Here is an 18,957-nt window from a genome sequence, read left to right as displayed (position 1 = left end):
AGAAAGGAGATTTTAACTAAGCAATAGGAAGAGCTTTCTGATAGCAAGAGCCGTGAGACAGCGGAATGGACTTCCTCGGAAGGGACTCTCTTTCATCGGAGGCTTTAAAGCAGAGGTTGGGTGGCCCTCAGTCAGGAATCTTCTTCTCTGGCGATCCCTCGTAGCCGAGTAAGATGGTTTCCCATGAACAGGGTCTTCACAGTGAGTCTGTAAGTGACTGCGGAGGCCAGTTCTGGATCCACACGTCCTTCCTCAGTGGGGTTTCCAGGCGGGAGTTGATCCTGGTGTGGATTTGCCAAGCGAGGCTTCCTCTTGGCACATTTCTTCCTTGTGTCCTGAGTTCAAGTGTCTTCAAAGCCCAAGACACCTTTGTTCTCCAACTGGAGCACTCACAGGCTGGTGTTTCTCGGTTGTCAGTGTTTATACTACATTTTTAAAGATTTGCCTTTGGAGAGTCTTTGAACCTCTTTTGTTGATCACCGGCATTACGCTTTCCATTTTTAAGTTTGGATGCCAGGGATTCTCCAGCTGCGATTCCTGCCTTGCGTGGGGCTGGACCAGATGATCTCCGGGGGTCCCCTTCCAACTCTACAATTTTAAAATCCTGAGATTCTATGAAAACTTCCCCTCCTGCTCCACCAGAGGGGGGGGGTGCGCTTGGACTCTACACAGCCTGATCCCCCGCAATGCAGGAGCCACAGATGGACCCCCCGGGGCAGACGACCCCCCCCAACCTCCGCTTAGCAACCTTCCCAGGGGGTCTGTCCCCCCCCCGTCCAACGGCTCTTGATCTCAGAAAGTTCTTCCTGCTGTCCAGGCGGCTGCCTCTCTCCCTCGCTGGACATATGGAAGCTGTAATTGCAGCCTCGCGCCCAGTTTATATTATCTCCGTGTTTATTTCTCCTTACGTAAAGAAGAAACTGTGTCTATTTACGCTACGTTCTGCAAGATTATTTTGGCATATTTTCCTCGTCATTTTTGTCCTGACCTCCTCCCAGGTCCTGCCTCCGTTATCGGCCTGTCGGTTTTCTCGCTCTCGGTTCGTTTTGTTAGCTGCTCCACCTTTGCACCGCGACACTCGAAACCTTAATCAATGCTATCTTTGGGGGGGGGGGCGGTCCAGGCAGCCTTGACAAAACAGGGGCCTTGCGGATAGAGGCTCCCACCAGCACAGCTCTATGTTGCAAGGGCTGGTGGGAGTTGTAGTTCAAAACAGGGGGGGTGGGGTTTCCAGGTTGGTGGGGGCCACTTTGGGGCAGGGGCAGAGGAGCCTCCTGGAATCGGGCCCAAGGGGGACCCATCTAGTCCTGTTCTCACAGCAGCTAAATACCCCCAAGAACCCAGGAATCCAGGTAGACTGCTCCTGGAGCTGGAGGTCCCACAGAAGAGCGTGGCTGCTGGATCAGGCCAAGGGGGGGGGGGCATGCAGTCCAGCAGCCGCTTCCCACAGCGGCCAGCCAGATTCCATTGTGGGAAACGTGCAAGCAGAATTCGAACCCAAGAGCGCTCTCCTCTCCTGTGGTTCCCGGCGACTGGCATTCAGACCATGGAGGGCAGAGCCGAGCCATCGTGGCCATCAATAGCCCAGTTGGTGGCCACCTTTGTGGCAGGGAGTTCCGCAAGTTAACTGTGCCGAGTGAAGAAGGATTCCTGCCCTGGACTGGACTCCCGGCTGCCAAAGGGAGCTGTCCTCTGTCTACTTCTGACAGTCAAAATTTAGATCGGGGGGGGGGGACATAAAACTCTCAGGACGCCCATGGCTTACTCCTTCTCCGGCCTGACCCCATGGAGACGCGAGGAAGGAGAGAGGCAGGGGGCAGCTGGCTCAGTCCCTGAGGCCCCCCAGAAGGCGGGGGTCAGCTGCCAGCCCCTCCTCACCCCTTTGGGAAACTCAGGGCCACAGGAAGAGGAGGATCGGGGCCAGAACGTGGCCTTCTTGCTCACCAGGAAAGGGCCTCAACTGCACATCCCCCTGGCCAAGAAAGGGTGCGGTTGGGGGGGGTGAGGAGGAGACCCCCTTGGGCAGCTGTCACTCAGGGATTCTTCAGCTGTGATTCCTGCAGTGCGGGGGTCAGACTAGAGGACCCTTGGCTTCCCCCAAAACCCTGTAATTCCACGATGCCAAAGGCGGGTTCTGTGCCAGGGACCCCATACTCCCTCTGCTGGGCTCTGGCAGAATGGCAGACCCCACATGCCGTGCACCCGGGATCAGCGCTGCAATCGGTGCCCAGGGGTGGGGGCGGGGATCCGACCAAGGGGGATTTTGTCACTCCCCTCAGGGATGACACCTGAGGCAGTCCGCCCCCACCGCCCCCCTTCCCACCCCCCTGGCTGGGGCTGCAGAGCAAGGCTGGCATACCTGTCCTGTGTACCTGAGGGAGCGTCTCCACCCCCATTGTTCAGAGGTCCCCCTCCGAGGGTCTTCTGCTGGTTCCCTCACTGTGAGAAGCAAAGTTACAGGGACCCGGGCAGAGGGCCTTCTTGGTGGTGGCACCTGCCCTGTGGAACGTCCTCCCACCAGATGCCAAGGAAATAAATTACTCTCCGACTTTTAGAAGACATCTGAAGGCAGCCCTGTTTAGGGAAGTTTTTAATGTTTGATGTATTTATCATGTTTTTAATATTCTGTTGGGAGCTGCCCAGAGTGGCAGAGGCAACCCAGATGAGTGAGCCATTATTATTATTATTATTATTATTATTATTATTAGCATCATTGGGAGCCCCCGCCGTAGAAACAACATGGTAGCAGCAAAACTGCTGCAAGTCTGCAAACTGCAAGTGCCTTCAGTAGCAGGATAAATTTTGGGGAGTGGGCAGGAAGGTCAGGTCTGACCCTCCACAGGCCATAGGGAGGAGCCATATCTATGGGGCAGAAGGTCCTGGGTCAAATCTCCCAGAGAAACCCCTCTGGCTGCAACCCTGGCGAGCCCTTTCTGCCAGCCAGCGTCTTCGGAGCTAATGGACGCGCTGGCCGGATTCCTCTGTTCCTGGGAGTGGCGGGGGCAGGAGCGCCAGAGCCCCCCACCCCCGTGGGCTGTGGACTACGTCAATGAGCATGTGGTGCTGTGTCCCGTCCTGGGGGGCCACTGCCTCCCCCCGCGCAAGGACCAGGCGCTGCTCCGAGGCACGACACGCGGGGAAAGGCCCGCCAGGACACGCCTCGCTTTGCACACCCACCCACGCACAGCCTGGGGAGCATCACCAAGCACAACAGGGAGGGGAGGACGGGGAGACGCCCCCCAACAGCCCCCACCCCTCTCCAAGCCCCCAGCGTGCAGGACGCCTCTCTCCAAGCCTGCCCAGGGAAACTGAGGCACAGGGTAGCCCTGAGGACGCCAAGACCCCCTGCCTGCCTGCCTGCCTGCCTCCTCTGGGGCTGGAGCTCAGCCCCCCCCGGCCCCCCGCCAGAGGCAGCTGGGCCCATCTGGCGGGGGGAGGGCTCTGCGTCAGCTGGCCGCCTACTCTCCCTCCAGCCCCCGAAGGAGCCTCTGCCGGCATCCGGGGGCCGAGAGAAGACCCTCGTGGGGCGCCAGGAAGAGATGGCGCTCGCAGGGTTAACGTGGGTGGGGAAGCAGGCAGGCCCCCCACCAACCCTCAGCGCCTTCTGGGAGGCGGGGGGGGGGGACACGACAACGAACCCCTGGCCCCTAAGTCCCCGTCCTGCAAGGTGTCGCTCAGCAGCTGCTCATATAATTCCCAGGAACATCATTTTTCCTGGGGGGTGGGATCTGCACCCCCAGATGGCCCCCTCCCACATGCAGGCCCCCCCTGAAAAGTTTGACCGTGGGAGTGGCAGCAGGAGAATCCCATCTGCCCGCCTGACCGCAGAGGCCGTGACCCCCAGACCCATTTGCTGCCTTCCACACACCCACACCCAGCTGCAGACAGAGAAGGGGGCGAGGGGAGAATCCCTGTGCCAGGGCAGCAGCTGGCAGGTGGGCGGGAGGGAGAGGAGCCATGCACTGGGGGGGGGGAAGACCAGCTGGGGGGACATCTGGTCAAGTGGCAGGAGGGGGGGGGGAGAAGTGCTGCCTGTCTCTGTTCCTGGGAAACAGAAACCACATTCCAGGAAAGGGAGGGAAAAAATGCCCATCGAAAGGACCAGATGATGTGAGGGCACCAGGAAGCCCCCCCCCCATTTCTCTTAGCCCAAACGGGGGGGTGGGGTAGCCACAAACCTCAGCAACCAGACACAGAACCAGGGGAGGGCAAAGGTGTGCCTGGCACAGCAGAGAGGACCACGCAGGAGACTGTGACCTGGGCAGGAGCGGGCACTAAGCACCCAGGATGGCACACGGGATCCAGGAAGGGCACTTGATGGAAGAGGCTGCCCGCTTTTCCATGCTGCCCGCTGCCCTGTGCTGCATCCCCTGCCCTGTGCCAGCCCCCACCAAGCCCCCCTGCTGCCATACTCACAGACACGGAAGCCGGGTCCCCCTTCGGCCGGGCCGGCATCCGCCCCACTGTACAGGGTGGTGGCATTGCCCCTCTCGCAGTGGTTGGTGCAGCGGCCCTCGCTGCTGCAGTGCACCCGGCAGACCATGGGGGTGAAGAGGACCTTGACCCTCTGGGCACCGGCGGGCAGGGGGTCCCGGCAGAGCAGGAGCAGCAGCAGCAGCAGCAGCAGGGAGACGGCCGGGAGGAAGGAGGGGCGGCCGTGGATCATGGCCCCGCGCGGAAGAGGGCGCCACGGGCGGAGGAGCAGGCAGGGGAGCCGGCGACCCACCGCAGAAGCTGACGGACCCACCAGCTAATTGGAAGCAGTCGGGTGGGCGGTGGGTGGGGGGGTCTCGGGCGCCCGGCCAAGCACAATGTTTACGAGGGGCGGCTGGGAGCGTTAACTCTTCGCCTGCTCTGCGCAGCCCAGATGGAGCGGCGCTGCCTGGGCTTGGCACCCACCCGGGGGCCGCCCTCCTTGCCTCCGCCCCCCCAGCCGGGTGCCAGCAGGAAAGCAGCCTCCGCCGAAGTTCCCAGAGCAGCCACATCCCAGCCCCCCCCCAGCCCCGCAAAAAGGCGTCCGGCAGCCCTGTCCCTTTCGCAACCCGAACGGCAGCGCCCCCCCCCTGCGAGGGAGAACCGGCCAGCTCTTGCTCAGCGCTGCACTTGTCAGCTCAGAAGGCGACCCCCCCCCCAAGAGTCCTGCTCCAACCCACCTCCTGGGGCGAGAGACCTCTTCCCCCTCCCCAAGAGAGGAGGCTCTCTCCTCCTCCTCTACCCCCCCTCGCCGAGGTTATGAAAGCAGGCCCCCCCCCGACTTCAAATGTGCTGAGAGTGCCCCCCCCGCATCCTCCTCCAGCTGCTGGATCTACTCAAGCTTTGCCTTGGAGTCTCCCCCCCCCCGCTGGCTCCAGCTGTTCAACCCCCCCCATAAAAAGCCTCCCAGCAAACGCAGGTGGGTGGGGGCAAAGGAGGCAAACATCTGTGCCAAAGGAGCCACGGTGCCCCTAGCTCCCCCCCCACCCCAAATTCTCCAGCTTCCCAAGTCTTGAGTTGTTGTCTCCCCCCCCCCAATGATGGGGCTGCTTGCTTCACAGTGGAAGGAGAAGGAGCTCATTCTCCCCCCCCCCCAAAGGAAAAAAACACGAGGTTGTCCAGAGGGTGACAAGGTGGGTGTTCTCCTTCTGGAGGGAGGGGGGTGCGTAAAAGGCCTTACAACCCGCCCCCCCCTCTCAGAGTGGCTGAGCAGAGCACTCCTAGGAAGCAACAGGGGGTGGGGCTTCCGAACAGGCTCCCCAGGGAGGAAGCTGGCTGGGGGGGGGGAGAAGAAAGCAGAGCTGTCCCGCTCCCCCCCCCCCCGCCAGCCGGGCCTCACCCTCCCATCGCAGGCCAGGCTGACGTCATCTGGAAAAACTCAGGCAGAAGGGGGGGGGCAGAACAATTGCCGGATCCGGAGGGGTGGGGACTGCGCTGCACATGGGAACCCGTCTGAAACGGCCTGGGGCAACGGGGGGGGGGGTACCCAGAATAACGTCAGGGCTCTGGCCCTCCCCCTCCGCAATGGCAAGAGGCTCCTTGAAGAAGCGAAGGAGAGCCTCTGGGTCAGGCCAAAGGGAATCCTGAAGTCAGGATTCGAACGCAGGAGCAACGCTTTCGGCAAGAGGGATTCAGAAGCGTTGCTGCTCCCCAGTGGGGGGGGGCAGAGCAGAGCCGTCCTGGCTGGGAGCCCCCAAAGCCCTCCCTTCCTCCTCCTTCTTGCTCTTTCAAAGCCATCCAAGCAGCTCCCTGTGGCAGGGAGTTCCACAGATTAATTCTGCACAGCACTAAGGATTTTGCTTTGAGCTACAGGAGAAAGTGGCTCTCTACTGGCCAGGAAACGGCAGGGAGAGCCCGCCAGCTTCCACGCTCCCCTCTTCCCCAGCAGAGGAGGCCCCACGCTCTTTCAGGCCCCGATCCTTGCACAGAACAGATCGCCTCCCCCCCCCCGTGCCCAGTACCTTGGGGCCTTGGCGTTGCTGGGGGGCCGTGTCCAGGAGGGCCATTGTTGTCCCTGCTCGGCCGGGAGGCCAGGTGCTGCGCCAGGATCGTGGCCATCTTCTCAGAGGGGTCCAACGTCTTCCGGCGCCGGAGAACCACCTGGAGCTCGGCCAGCCTGAGGGGAACGATCCTGGGGTCAGGGGCAGACAGGCAGCAAATCCCCACAGAAGCCAGAACACCCCAGACCTCTCTCTGGCGCCATGACCCCTCCCTCCAAGCCCAGCCCCACAGAAGAAGCAGCCGCTGGATCAGGCCGGGGGCCCGTCAGGTCCAGCCTCCAGTGTCCCCCCCCGGCTGAGCAGATGCCCCAAAGGGGAAGCAGAAAGCAGGATTCGAACACAGAGCCTGTGGTTGCCGGTGTCTGGCATTCAGAAGCATTGCTGCCTCCGACTGGGGAGGGCAGAGCAGAGTCGTTGTGGACAGGCGGCCTTAGAGAAGTTTGCAAAAAGAGGCCTTGCCTGGAAAAAAATAATGGAGAGACATTTCCTCCCTCTCTCACGAAGCCAGAACCTGTGGGAGCTGAGATTCGGGGAGACAGAACAAAGTTAAACTGTGGAACTCCCTCCCACAGGGACGGCCACGCTCCTCGAGGGCTTCCAAAGAGGCTTTGACAAATCTCTGCCCGGCCTCAACCTTCGGAAGCGATGGAGCAGAGAGCGCTCCTGGGTTTGAATCCTGACTCCAAACTTTCCGCAAGGGGCCTCCGGCTGACCAGGGTGAGAAGAGGAGTCTCAACTAAACTCTCTCTCTCTTTCTGTTAAATCATTTTTATTAGTTTTCAATTATAAAAACCCAATATATGTGTGATGGCCTGGGAATCCGATTCAGAGGCTGAACCGGAGGAATCCCAGCCTGCACAGGAGTCCCCGCCTCCAGGGCCGGCTGAGCCGGGGCAGGGGCTTGGATCTGAAGGGCCCTCACCTGTGCTGGATCCTCAGGAGCAGGCACCAGGTGAATCCACTCTGGCTCCGGAGGCGATTGAGGACCCATTGCCTGCAGGTGCGCCTCTCCCAGCCCTGTCAGGGGAAGGTGAGTCTCCCCCTGGGTCCATTAACCCTCCAGCCTCTCCTGAACTGCAGAGGCTCAGGGCAGAGAGGCGCAGGGAACTGGTCTCTCCCAGGAGGAGGTGCTCGCCTTAAGGCCAGGAGAGACGGGTCACCTGGGGGCCGGGACCCCCCCCTGGCCTCAGAGAAGATAAAGGCCAGTCAGCCTGGTCCCAGGTGGCAGGAGCAACGTCGCTGAAGAGCTGTTTTGGCCAGCACCCAGTCCTGTTCCTAGAATCCTAGAATCCTAGAGTTGGAAGAGACCCCAAGGGCCATCGAGTCCAACCCCCTGCCAGCAAGAAACACCATCAGAGCACTCCTGACATATGGTTGTCAAGCCTCTGCTTAAAGACCTCCAAAGTAGGAGACTCCACCACACTCCTTGACAGCAAATTCCACTGTCGAACAGCTCTTACTGTCAGGAAGTTCTTCCTAATGTTTAGGTGGAATCTTCTTTCTTGTAGTTTGGATCCATTGCTCCGTGTCCGCTTCTCTGGAGCAGCAGAAAACAACCTTTCTCCCTCCTCTATGTGACATCCTTTTATATATTGGAACATGGCTATCATATCACCCCTTAACCTCCTCTTCTCCAGGCTAAACATGCCCAGCTCCCTTAGCCGTTCCTCATAAGGCATCGTTTCCAGGCCTTGGACCATTTTGGTTGCCCTCCTCTGGACACGTTCCTCCAGAGTTCCTCCTCCAGCTCGCTTTGGACCCCGCTCCACCCTTGGAGGACAGACTACAGACCCTCGTCCTGGACCTCGCCCCACGGGAACCTCCCCCCGGGACCAGCACAATGTGCCACATTGGATCAATACCATATTACGCCGCACATTTCTCATTAACATTAAAAAATAACCAAAAAGAAAACATACTGTATTTTTTGCTCTATGAGATGCACCAGACTACAAGACGCACCTAGTTTTTGGAGGAGGAAAACAATAAAAAAATATTCTGAATCCCAGAAGCCAGAACAGCAAGAGGGATCGCTGCGCAGTGAAAGCAGCAATCCCTCTTGCTGTTCTGGCTTCTGGGATAGCTGCGCAGTCTGCATTCGCCCCATAAGATGCACACACATTTCCCCTTACTTTTTAGGAGGGAAAAAGTGAGTCTTATACAGAAAAAATACGGTATTTTCCCACTTGCAAATCCTCGGACTTCCCTCCACTCCTTCTTCTGGTTCTTTAAATAATCCAAATCATTTTACATTCCAGATCCCTTTACCCAATTTCCCAACTACTAAACAATTAAACTTGTGATATACTGCACAGATATTTTAAACATTCAAACCACTTTCTACATTGCAAATTTCTGCTTACAAACTATTTCCCCTTTGAAAATGATCCTTATTGTTGCTTTTTGCAAGCGTTTAATCCATGTCTGCTGACGTCCCAATTTATTTACAACCGCTGCCCCCTAGACTAGACTCTCTAGACCTTCGCACCTCTGGCTCCCCATTTCCGTAAAGAGCCCCCAATCTCCCATCCCTGCCCTTTTCCGACTCTGCAATATCCCTTTTGAGACGAGGCAACCAGAACTGTGCGCAGGATTCGATTGCGGCGCCCTGCAGCGCGTGCGAGGGGAGGGGGCTGAAAGGGAGACCCCCACCCTCTCCAACTCACGTCAGAGGCTGCCAGCGGATGGCCATGGAGCGCAGGGGCGCCCGGGGGGGCTGCGGCGTCATCGTGGGGCCGGGGGGCGTGGCGTGCTCACAGCGGGGGCCGGAGAAGCCTGAGCGGCAGGCGCAGCGCTGGGGGGCCGTGCACTGGCCCCCGTTCCGACATCGAGGGAGGCAGACGGCTGGGGAAGACGAGAGAGAGGTCAGCGCAGGTCCATCAGGAGCCTCCTTCTGCTCCCCTATGGCTCCCCACAGTTCTTGGGGGCAGGGGGGCTGCTGGGCATGCAGAGTGCCCCACTTTCCACACACACACCCCAAATCTCTCCTGGAGAAGCCAACATGGGGATGTCTAGATTTTTCTGCAAAACCCAAAACCTTCAGGGACGGTGGGAGTTCTAGTCCAACAACATGAGACCCGGGGGGGGGGGGGTGGTGGAGTGGTTAGGGTCAGACAAGGACCGGGAGCCCAGAGTTCGAATCCCCACTCACTGGGTGGCTTTGGGCTTGCCTCTGTCAACCTAACCTGGGTGGGTGGGTGTCTGTTATTATAATAATAATAATTTATTATTTGTACCCCGCCCATCTGGCTGGGTTTCCCCAGCCACTCTGGGCGGCTTCCACAGAGACCAAAAATACACTAAAATGTCACCCATTAAAAACTTCCCTGAACAGGGCTGCCTTCAGATGTCTTCTGAATGTCAGGTAGTTGTTTATCTCTTTGACATCCACAGGGTGGGAGCCACTACCGAGAAGGCCCTGTTTTTGCATTGTTTTTATTCTGATTACTGTATTTTTCTGTGTATAAGACGACGCTTTTGGCCAAAGAAAATTAGGCAGAAATTGGGTGTCGTCTATACACGGATAGTGAATGCGGGGGGGGGGATTAATGGCAGCAGCAACCAGGAGATTGGCAGTGGCGATTGGGCGGGTGATTGGCGGCTGCGACAAGTGGGTGGGGGCGAGCGGGCAGACAATTGGTGGCTGTGGCGAGGTGTGCGATTGGCAGTGGCTGTGGCAAGCGATTGGCAGTGGCGGGCAGGCAGGTGAGCGATTGGCAGAAGTCACATCCCCCACCACCAAAAAAAGCTAAACAGCTTAATTTCTTGTTTGTTTTTTTAAAAAAATAGGGGTCGTCTTATACATGGGGGCGTCTTATACACGGAAAAATACGGTATATGTGTTCTGATCTTTCCTGTGAACCACCCCGGGACCTCCGGGCAGTATATAAACTCAATCAATCAATCAATCAATCAATCAGTTGCAAGCTACCTCACAGGGTTATTGTGGGGTTTAAATGAGGAGGGAGGGAACTTGGCACGCTCCTTTGAGCTCTTGGGGGGGGGGAGAGGTGAGCCAGAAATGCAATGCAATAAAAGAAAACTAAATAATGGGGAGGGCATCCTTGGGGCAGACAGCACTGCGTGGCATTGTAGAGGGGCACTGCAGCAAAACCCCCTGGGCCCGCCCCCCAGGGCTCAAAGCCTCGCCTGGCGAAGGGCCATTGCAACTGGCAGAGCAGAAGGGCCTCGCTTCAATGCGTGGCAGCGTCTCCTGGGAAAAGCCTGAAGGCCCACTGCTGCCAGCCAGTGTTGGAGATACAGTGGTACCCTGGTTCCCAAACCCCAAAAAACCCAAAGTGAGTGTTCCAGTTTTCGAACATTTCGGAAGCCAAACGTCCGATGTGGCGGCTGGCTATTGTTTCTGGGGCGCCTGGACCAATCAGTTTTCGAACATTTTGGAAGTCAAATGGACTTCAGGAATGGATTAAGTTTGGGGCTCTTGTTTTTGCTATTTATTTTGTGTGTGTTTTTTGTTGTTGTTTTTTAAATGATATTTATTGAAAGTTTAAAATTACAGAAAAAAGTATAAAAAAGAGCAAAAGAGATTAAACAATACAAGTCAATACATATAAAAAAGAAGAGAAAAAGAAAAAAGAACAAAACACACAATACATCAAGACCAAAAACAAAAGCAAAAAAGTTAAAAATAGATCCAATATTTCCATATCTTTGTCCTTCATTAACTTGTTTCATCGACCTCCTCACACCTCCCTTTTTTGTATTCTAGTTATTCATTATTTCAGCAACTCCTTTCCATCTTTCACTATTTTCTGTCATTTAATTGTCTTAATTTATTTTAACCTTATCTTACCATAAAAAACCCTAAAACTTAAAACTTATTTGTACATAACTTCTTATAACATTTCTACTAAAGCCATGTAGTTTCATTCCAACATTTTTCTAACACTCATAAATTTTTCAATATTTCTCTAAATAAAGTTTTTAAACTTTCTTCCAATCTTCATCCATCGTCTCTTCTTCCTGGTCTCGGGTTCTTTCTATCCATTCCATCTAGTCCATCAACCTGGTGATCTCCTGTCCGAGGCTCTTAACTCTTTTCCATGTCCCTTCTGCAGATCTTCTTCATATTTATACCTACACTTTACTTTGTCTTCTGCTGATCTTGTTCTTAATTTCCTTCCTTTGTCACTGAAGAGTAGATCTCGGGGAGACTCCAACCTAACAATGTCTTTATCCCTTCTCGACAGTCGGTCCATTCTCCATAGACAGGGCCAAAATCTAAAAAATAATTCAAAGCATGTTTCAAAGTCCCTCCAAAGTTAAAGGCCCTCGCCACTCCAATCTCCCCCTGGCCCAAAACCAGATCCCAAAGGCCAGAACATCCCTGCATAGGGGGATCTTTCCAACTTTCCTTCTCCAATCCAAGCGGGACTCCATCTCTCCAAATCTGGCTTTCTCCAGATTCGGTCTTCAAAAGCAACAGCTTATGCTCATACGAGGCCGAGGCTCTCTCCACTTGTATTACTTGAGGTTCAACAACAACAACCTCCTTTGTCTTCTCCACAGCTTGCCATGTCAAAGCAGATTCCTGGGTCGGTTCCTGAGTAGTTTCTTTATAAGTATTCACTTTTTGTCCCAAATCAATCCTTTTTTGTCCAAAATTGTCAATGCTAGTAGTCATCGCATCCATCTTCTCATGAAGCTGTTCCAATAAAGCACTTGTTTTGCAAAAAGCAATCACTAAGGCTTCTTCTGTCCACATTCTTGTCCAAGGTCAATGTCTAATTCTCACGGTCTTTAATCTCTACAGCTGGAGAATTCCCCAAATCCACTCCTGCAACAGTTTCAAGAGCTCCCTCTAAGGGAAACAGTTTCTATTTGTATCTGTCTTTTTAAAAGCAGGTCCAGCAACAAAGTTAACAAAGTTAATTTCGATTTTCAGATATTTTGCTCCTTTCAAGTGCAAAAGGAAACATTGGAATCAATATGTTTCTCTTGTTTAACTATCTGTCAACATACGTTTTATTCACAGTCAATGAACTTTCCCAATACGTCGCTCCCTGGCAGCCCGTTCCCAGGTTCAAAATGGTGGTAATTTATCTTTCTTCACTCTCTCTCCTGCAGGCTTAAACAATCTAAACTTTCCTCCTCTTCTCCTGCTTCCAAGGGGGGTTTAGTAATTTTAGCCGATGGAGATTTAATCCTTTACAAAAGACTTTCCAGACTTTAGCTTGCAATGTCTTTGCTTCAATCTATTTACAAAAGCGGAAGGCGGATTTCCTGTTTGGAACCTTCCCACTTTGGTGCCAAATTAAAGATGTTTAGTAATCCAATTTTCCGTTCTACTCACGGGTAGTTGTTTAAAGTCCAATTGTCCACAGGAAAAAGTCAGCGCTCTCCAGCAACAGCAATGCGGCTTCACTTCGTGAAAAAAACAATCGATTCAAAGCACCGCGCCGCTCACCCCACGTCGCTCCGGATCCCCAAAACCTGGTTTCCCCGCGAGTAGGGGAGGCGCAAAAGGTGCCAGCTGAATCCCACGTCCACAGGCTTCTCCCACCTGTGGTTTTTAATGGGTCCTCGCCTCGCGGTCCAGACCCTGATTTCCATGAAGCGGATTCCTCCCGGTCAGAGGAAATCCGCCATTGCCGGAGGCGCCAACCCGGAAGTCTCTATTTTGTGTTTTTGTTTCTGTGGCTTTTTCGGTTCATTTGATTTTATAACTGTGTGGAACCCAGTTCAGCTCCTGATGGATGGATTGTGTGACTGCGGAAAGGGATAAAAGCCCCCCAGCCATACAAGGACTATCATCAGCGCAGGTAAGAAAATCATAATAATTTTAATTTTTATCATCTACAATACTGTCTTATTTATTTTATAATACAGTGGATTATTGCTTTCATTTTATGAATCAGTGGTCTCATTAGATAGTAAAATGCATGTTAAATTGCTGTTTTAGGGGTTGTTTTTAAAAGTCTGGAATGGATTAATCCCTTTTGCATGACTTTCTATGGGAAAGCGCGCCTCGGTTTTGGAATGGATGAAGTTTGAGAACTAAGGTACCACTGTACTGAGCTAGCCGGTTTCCCAGGGAACTCTTGCGCAAAGGCAGCTGCTGCCACCTGCTGGCCAAGCGTGGATCTGCAAGATGCTTTGAAGCCTGGGGAGCAGCGAAGGGAAGATAAAGGGAGGCCTCTGAAGACCCTTCCTGGGAATGGCAAGGGAACCCTCTCCTCCTCCCTCAACTGGTCCCAGGCTTCCCACTGTGAGAAGAGGGGGCTGGGCTGCACCCAGCGGGTGCTATAATAATAATAATAATAATAATAATAATAATAATAATAATAATAATAATAACAACAATAAAATTTTATTTATACCCCGCCTTCCCTGGCCAGAGCCAGGTTCAGGGCGGCTAACACCAATAAAAACATAATAGGGGGAAAAGAGAGGGGGGGACCCAATTTAAAATACAGGTTAAAATTCAATTTAAAATGCAGCCTCATTTTAAAGTAGCCAATAAATCAAGACCATAAGGGGAGGGAAACATAAGGGTCAGACTGAGTCCAAACCAAAGGCCAGGCGGAACAGCTCTGTCTTGCAGGCCCTGCGGAGAGATGTCAAGTCCCTCAGGGCCCTGGTCTCTTGTGACAGAGCGTTCCACCAAGTCGGGGCCAGTACGGAAAAGGCCCTGGCCCTAGTTGAAACCCATCTCACCTCCTTGAGGCTCGGGACCTCCAAAGTGTTGTTATTTGTGGACCTGAAAGTCCTCCGTGGGGCATACCAGGAGAGGCGGTCCCGTAGGTACGTGGGTCAAAACCAGCACCTTAAACCTGACCCTGTACTCCACTGGTATCTAATGCAACTGGTACAGCACTGGATGAATGTGAGGAGTCTTGCTGTGGCATTCTGCACCCGCTGGAGTTTCTGGTCAGCTTCAAGGGCAGCCCCGCGTAGAGCGAGTTACAATAATCAAGCCTGGAGGGGACCATTGCATGGATCACTGTGGCCAGATCAGGGCGAGAAAGGTAAGGGACCAACTGCTTAATACGGCGGAGATGGGAAAACGCCACCTTTGCTGTGGCTGCAACCTGCGCCTGCATAGAGAGGGAGGCGTCAAAGGTTACACCCAAGCTCTTGACTGAGGGCACCGGCACTACTTGTGCCCCCGCAGGAGATGAGAGATGGGACGGATGTTCTTAACGAAGCACAGGTTGTCTGTTCCCGGGAGGCGATTTGCATCCAGCTCCAGCCCTGGCTCTGGGAGACGTCATCTGCAGGGCCCAATCTCCGCTCTGCTGCCCAGCTCTGCTTCCCCAGAGCATCCTGGCCGGGGGCTGGACTAGATGAGTCCTGGGGTCCCTTCTGACTCCACTGTGCTGTGGTTCTATGACCAGGAGAGCCCTCCTGCCCAACCAGCTCCCCCTGTGGCCAGCCAGAGACTGCAATTGCATGGAAAGAGAAATGTAGAATTGGAAGAGACCCCAGGGTCATCTGCCCCAACTCCCTGCTAGGCAGGAATCTATTTATTCATTCCATTTCTAGATTGCCCTTCATCTGAGCATCACAGGGCAGCTTGCAATGTGAGCAAACTCCGTCAGGACAGCTTCTCCGTGTGGCTCCAATCACCAGTGTCTGAAATTTACCAAAGCCAAATGATGTGCCATGTAAGGAAACAGCAAGCTCCAAAGAAACTGCCCCCCTGAGATGCCCCCCCTGAACCTCTGGCTGGGGGTTGGACCAGACGACCCCGTGGGACCCCTTCCAGTTCTATGATTGTGTGAATGCGGCTGAGATGCAAGTCCCAAGTCAAGGCGGTGGAGAGATGGTGAAGCAGCACACAGTGGATGCAGGATGAGGCCTGCCTTTCGGGAGGGGGGAGGATCCTTGTCCCTGAAAATCTGCCTCCCCCAACTCCTCTCCCTCCCCCCCCCCACGTACCTTTGGTGCACTTCCCAGTTTTGGGTGCCAGGGTCCATCCGGGGCAGCAGACCTCCCCACAGAGGTTGGACCTGGAGAAAGAGAGAGAGAGAGAGAGAGGCTGTGAAGGAGGAGCCAGGATTGGGTCATGAGAGGAAGGGGGCGGGGGGGATGATAGCCAGTCCAAAAAGCAGAGGGATTAACTGGGGGTGCAGGAAGAAGGGGGAGGCGGGGGGCCAGGGTCTCCCAACACTTCCACATGTGATTCATGCCAGAATGACTTTAGCAGACAGTACATGGATGCGGGTGGCGCTTTGGGTTAAACCATAGAGCCTAGGGCTTGCTGATCAGAAGGTCGGCGGTTTGAATCCCCGCAACGGGGTGAGCTCCCGTTGCTCGGTCCCTGTTCCTGCCAACCTAGCAGCTCGAAAACACGTCAAAGTGCAAGTAGATAAATAGGTACCACTCCGGCGGGAAGGTAAATGGCGTTTCCATGCGCTGCTCTGGTTTACCAGAAGCGGCTTAGTCATGCTGGCCACATGACCCGGAAGCTGTACGCCGGCGCCCTCGGCCAATAAAGCGAGATGAGCGCCACAACCCCAGAGTCGGCCATGACTGGACCTAATGGTCAGGGGTCCCTTTACCTTTACTACCTCTCAATTAAAAATAAACACATTTAGGCCCAGCACCCATTGACCACCACAAGCTGGAATGTCCTGGGAGGATGCACTGGCAGTGTCCCCACCTGAGTGTGACTTCCTGGGATCCCCCCACCCCACGGGGCCAAACCTTCCCTTCCCTCCCCCCTTGAGGAAGAGATGTAGCTCCTCAGCCTCTCTCCAGAGACAACCCCCCACGGCCTCTCCAAATGGGGCTGGAGGTGAGCTCTGACTGCAGCCTGGAGGAGCGGCTGCCAGCCAGTGCAGAGCTCAATGGACCCAGCAGCCTGACTCAGTCGAAAGCAGCTTCCCCCGCCCCCTTCCCACAAGGGAAGGCTAATCCCAGCCGGCTGCGCATGTGACCGGCAGCTGGGTCCACTTCCACAAAGCTTCAGAAGAAGGACGGGGGCTCCTCTGCGGCCGCCCAGGGGTTGCTGAACCCCAGCTCCCACCCTCCTACTGCTGCCTGCCTGTGCTTGCTGGGGCTGAGGGGAGCTGTAGTTCGGCCGGCTCTGGAGAGCCAGAGGTCCAGGTCTGCCTTGGACTCCTGCTCGCCCACCCGGAAGCCCTCCTGCCTGGAAGCTGGGATGATGGTGAGAGGAAAACTCTCTGCATAAGGGATCAGAAGAGTGGGCAGGATCAGGCCAGTGGCCCTTCTGGGCCAGCATCCTCTCCCTCCTGTGGCCTGGCGGCCTCCAGCCCTGGAAGCAGAGCATCCTGGCTGGGAGCCCTCGAGAGCCCTCTCCTCCTTGCCTCCAGTGGGAGGGAGTTCCACAGTTTAACTCTGTGCTGTGTGAAGAAGGACTTTCTTTATCTCTCCCGAATCTCCCAGCCGTCAGCTTCCCTGGATGAGGCTCATCTCGCCCCCCACAACATTTCCCTCTTCTGCCTGCTGGGTGCCCCATAGGCGAGGCAGGGGGGTCCCCAGAAGGACCCCACTTCCACAGTTCCTGGAGGGTAGCAGCAGCCATCCTGCCTTGGCCAGACGACCCTTGGGGGCCCTTCCGATTCTGCGAGGAGCAGCCATTAGTGGTCTGATCCTTTTCTTGCCCTCGAAGCTGCTGGGCGTCTCAACGGTTTAAGGCTGCTCTGTGAAGAAGACAGGTCTGTCTGCTCTGAAGCATCCCACGTCCCGTTTCCGTGGGAGACCCTGCCTGAGAGGGGAGGGAGGGAACACGCTCTCTCTCCTCGCACTCTGCACATGTTCAGCAGCACTCTCTCTTCCCCAGGCTGGTCCTCCAGCAAGGCTGCAAAGGCTGCTGCCCCCTCCCCAATTCTCATCCGGACACCCACCTCTGTGTCATCCAGACTCCTCTTTCTTCTTCTTCTTCTCTCTCCCCCCCCCCCTAATTCCTGACATTCTTGTCCTGACGGGACTCAAGTTACTAAGTGGATTTGCAGGAGACGGAGATTGTTTCTCTGGAGCTCCATGAAGCAAAGGAAGAGGGAGAGAAGGGGGGGGACCACAAGGCCCCTTCTTCACTGACTGCTTGGCCTGGGGGAGCAGGGTGCCCCCACCTCACTCCGAGGGGCTATGGGGGGGCAGGCACATCCAGGCGCACCCTCCCTCCACAAAGTGGGTCTCCTGCCTGGCCTGGCCCACACTGTCTCCAAAGAGCCAAAAGGAAGGAGGGCACCTCTGAGCACGTGCAGAGAGCCTCTCCCTCTCGGCTCGGCCTTCTGGGTCTCCACCTCCCCGCAGCTTGAGAGGCCCTGCCTGCCTGCCAAGAGGAGTGTCTGCCACCAGAGCCTCAGGCAGAGGATGCCAGCCCTGGGCAGAGCTCATGGAAAGAGCTGGTGTCAGCCTCGGAGGAGGAGAACTGGGGGGGGGGGAGAAGGGGGTCAGGCCAGCAGCCCCAGAGGGAGGGGGCGCTGGCAAGAGGGGTTGCCCAGGTTGCTCCTGCCAAGCTGAGCTCCGCCCTGCTTCCAGGGAGGGGGAGGAGCAGCGACCCACCTGGCAGGGGCGTTGTTGCGCCGGCACGTGAGCCTGGCTGGGCGGCTGGTGCTGCAGGCCAGCGCTGACATTTCCAGATGGGGCCTCCAGCCGCCCAAGCCGCCCCCTCCGCCCTGATGAGAAGACCAGGCGCCTGGGGCTGGCCCGAAGGGGCGGGGGTCCGAGCGCGCGGCGACGGCGCTGCCAGCGCCACGGGGCAGCCCGGCTCGGCCTCTCCGGGCGGCCGCTGCGCCGGGCACCGCCGGGACGCCCCTCGGGGCTCCCAAGAGAGCCCCTCCAAGCCCCCGGGGGTCCTGGGCGGCGCGCGCCCCGTCGGGGAAGGACAGGGCAGGCTGTGGGGCGGGAGGTCCGGGGCGCGGGGTCCCCGACTCACCTGGCCGCCTTCGGGGCCCGGCCGGCGGGGCTCTTCCTGCGCTTCTCCAGGGGGGACGGCCCGACGGCGGGGGTGGGAGCGGCCCGACGGCGCGGCCCGCGGGCTGCGCCCAGCGCCGGCGGGAGGAGCGCGGCGGCGGCGGCGAGGAGGCAGAGCGCGGCCAGCGCCGGCGGCCGCATCCTGCCGTCGACGGCGCGGCGAAGAGGCAGCGGCGGCGCTGGGCTCGGCTCGGCGGCCGCCAATGGGCGCCCAGCCCGGCCCGCCTGCCCCTCCGGCCCCGCAGCCAATAGCCAGCCAACCGGCCGCCGGACGGGGAGGGGCTCCGGCCGCAGCGCAGGTGCCGTCGGGGTGGGCTCGCCGCGGGGAGGGGGCGGGACTGGGCGCCCCCACAGCGCGGCCGCCCCGTCCCTCGCGCCCGGGCCGGCTGGACCGGACCTTGGCTGGGCGCAGGGAGCCAGAGATGGGCTCTGCCCGGAGGGGGGTCCCTCTCTCCCTCCCTCGGCCGCCGTCTGCTAGGGGGGCTGCTGGATGAGGCCAAAGAGAGGCCCTCTTCTCGCAGTGGCCGAGCAGGATCCCAGCATCCCCGAGCCGTCTCCCCTCCTGGGGATTCAAAAGCAC

The 18,957-nt window shown here is 56.7% G+C and overlaps 1 protein-coding gene across 2 annotated transcripts in view; it reads right to left on the bottom strand.

Moving 5' to 3' along the window:
• Nucleotides 1-18,429, bottom strand: part of LTBP4 (latent transforming growth factor beta binding protein 4) — a 54,049-nt gene extending 35,620 nt beyond the window's left edge. The window contains exons 1-4 of one of the 2 annotated variants that reach the window (XM_081200147.1): nt 18,340-18,429; nt 15,375-15,445; nt 9,140-9,317; nt 6,435-6,589 (exon numbers count right to left, since the gene is read on the bottom strand). In XM_081200147.1, the coding sequence (XP_081056273.1) occupies nt 6,435-6,589; nt 9,140-9,201 (217 nt within the window). In that variant the 5' untranslated portion in view covers nt 9,202-9,317; nt 15,375-15,445; nt 18,340-18,429. Of the gene's footprint in view, nt 1-4,416; nt 4,935-6,434; nt 6,590-9,139; nt 9,318-15,374; nt 15,446-18,339 lie in introns of those variants that run through there. The other variant, XM_081200146.1, reaches the window with a different exon arrangement.
• Nucleotides 18,430-18,957: the final 528 nt, after the last annotated feature.

Source organism: Podarcis bocagei (genome assembly GCF_964188305.1).
Source record: "Podarcis bocagei genome assembly, chromosome: 7".
Lineage (NCBI taxonomy): Eukaryota > Metazoa > Chordata > Lepidosauria > Squamata > Lacertidae > Podarcis > Podarcis bocagei.
The sequence above is the reverse complement of the archived record's forward strand: the minus strand, read 5'-3'. Positions and strand labels throughout refer to the sequence as shown.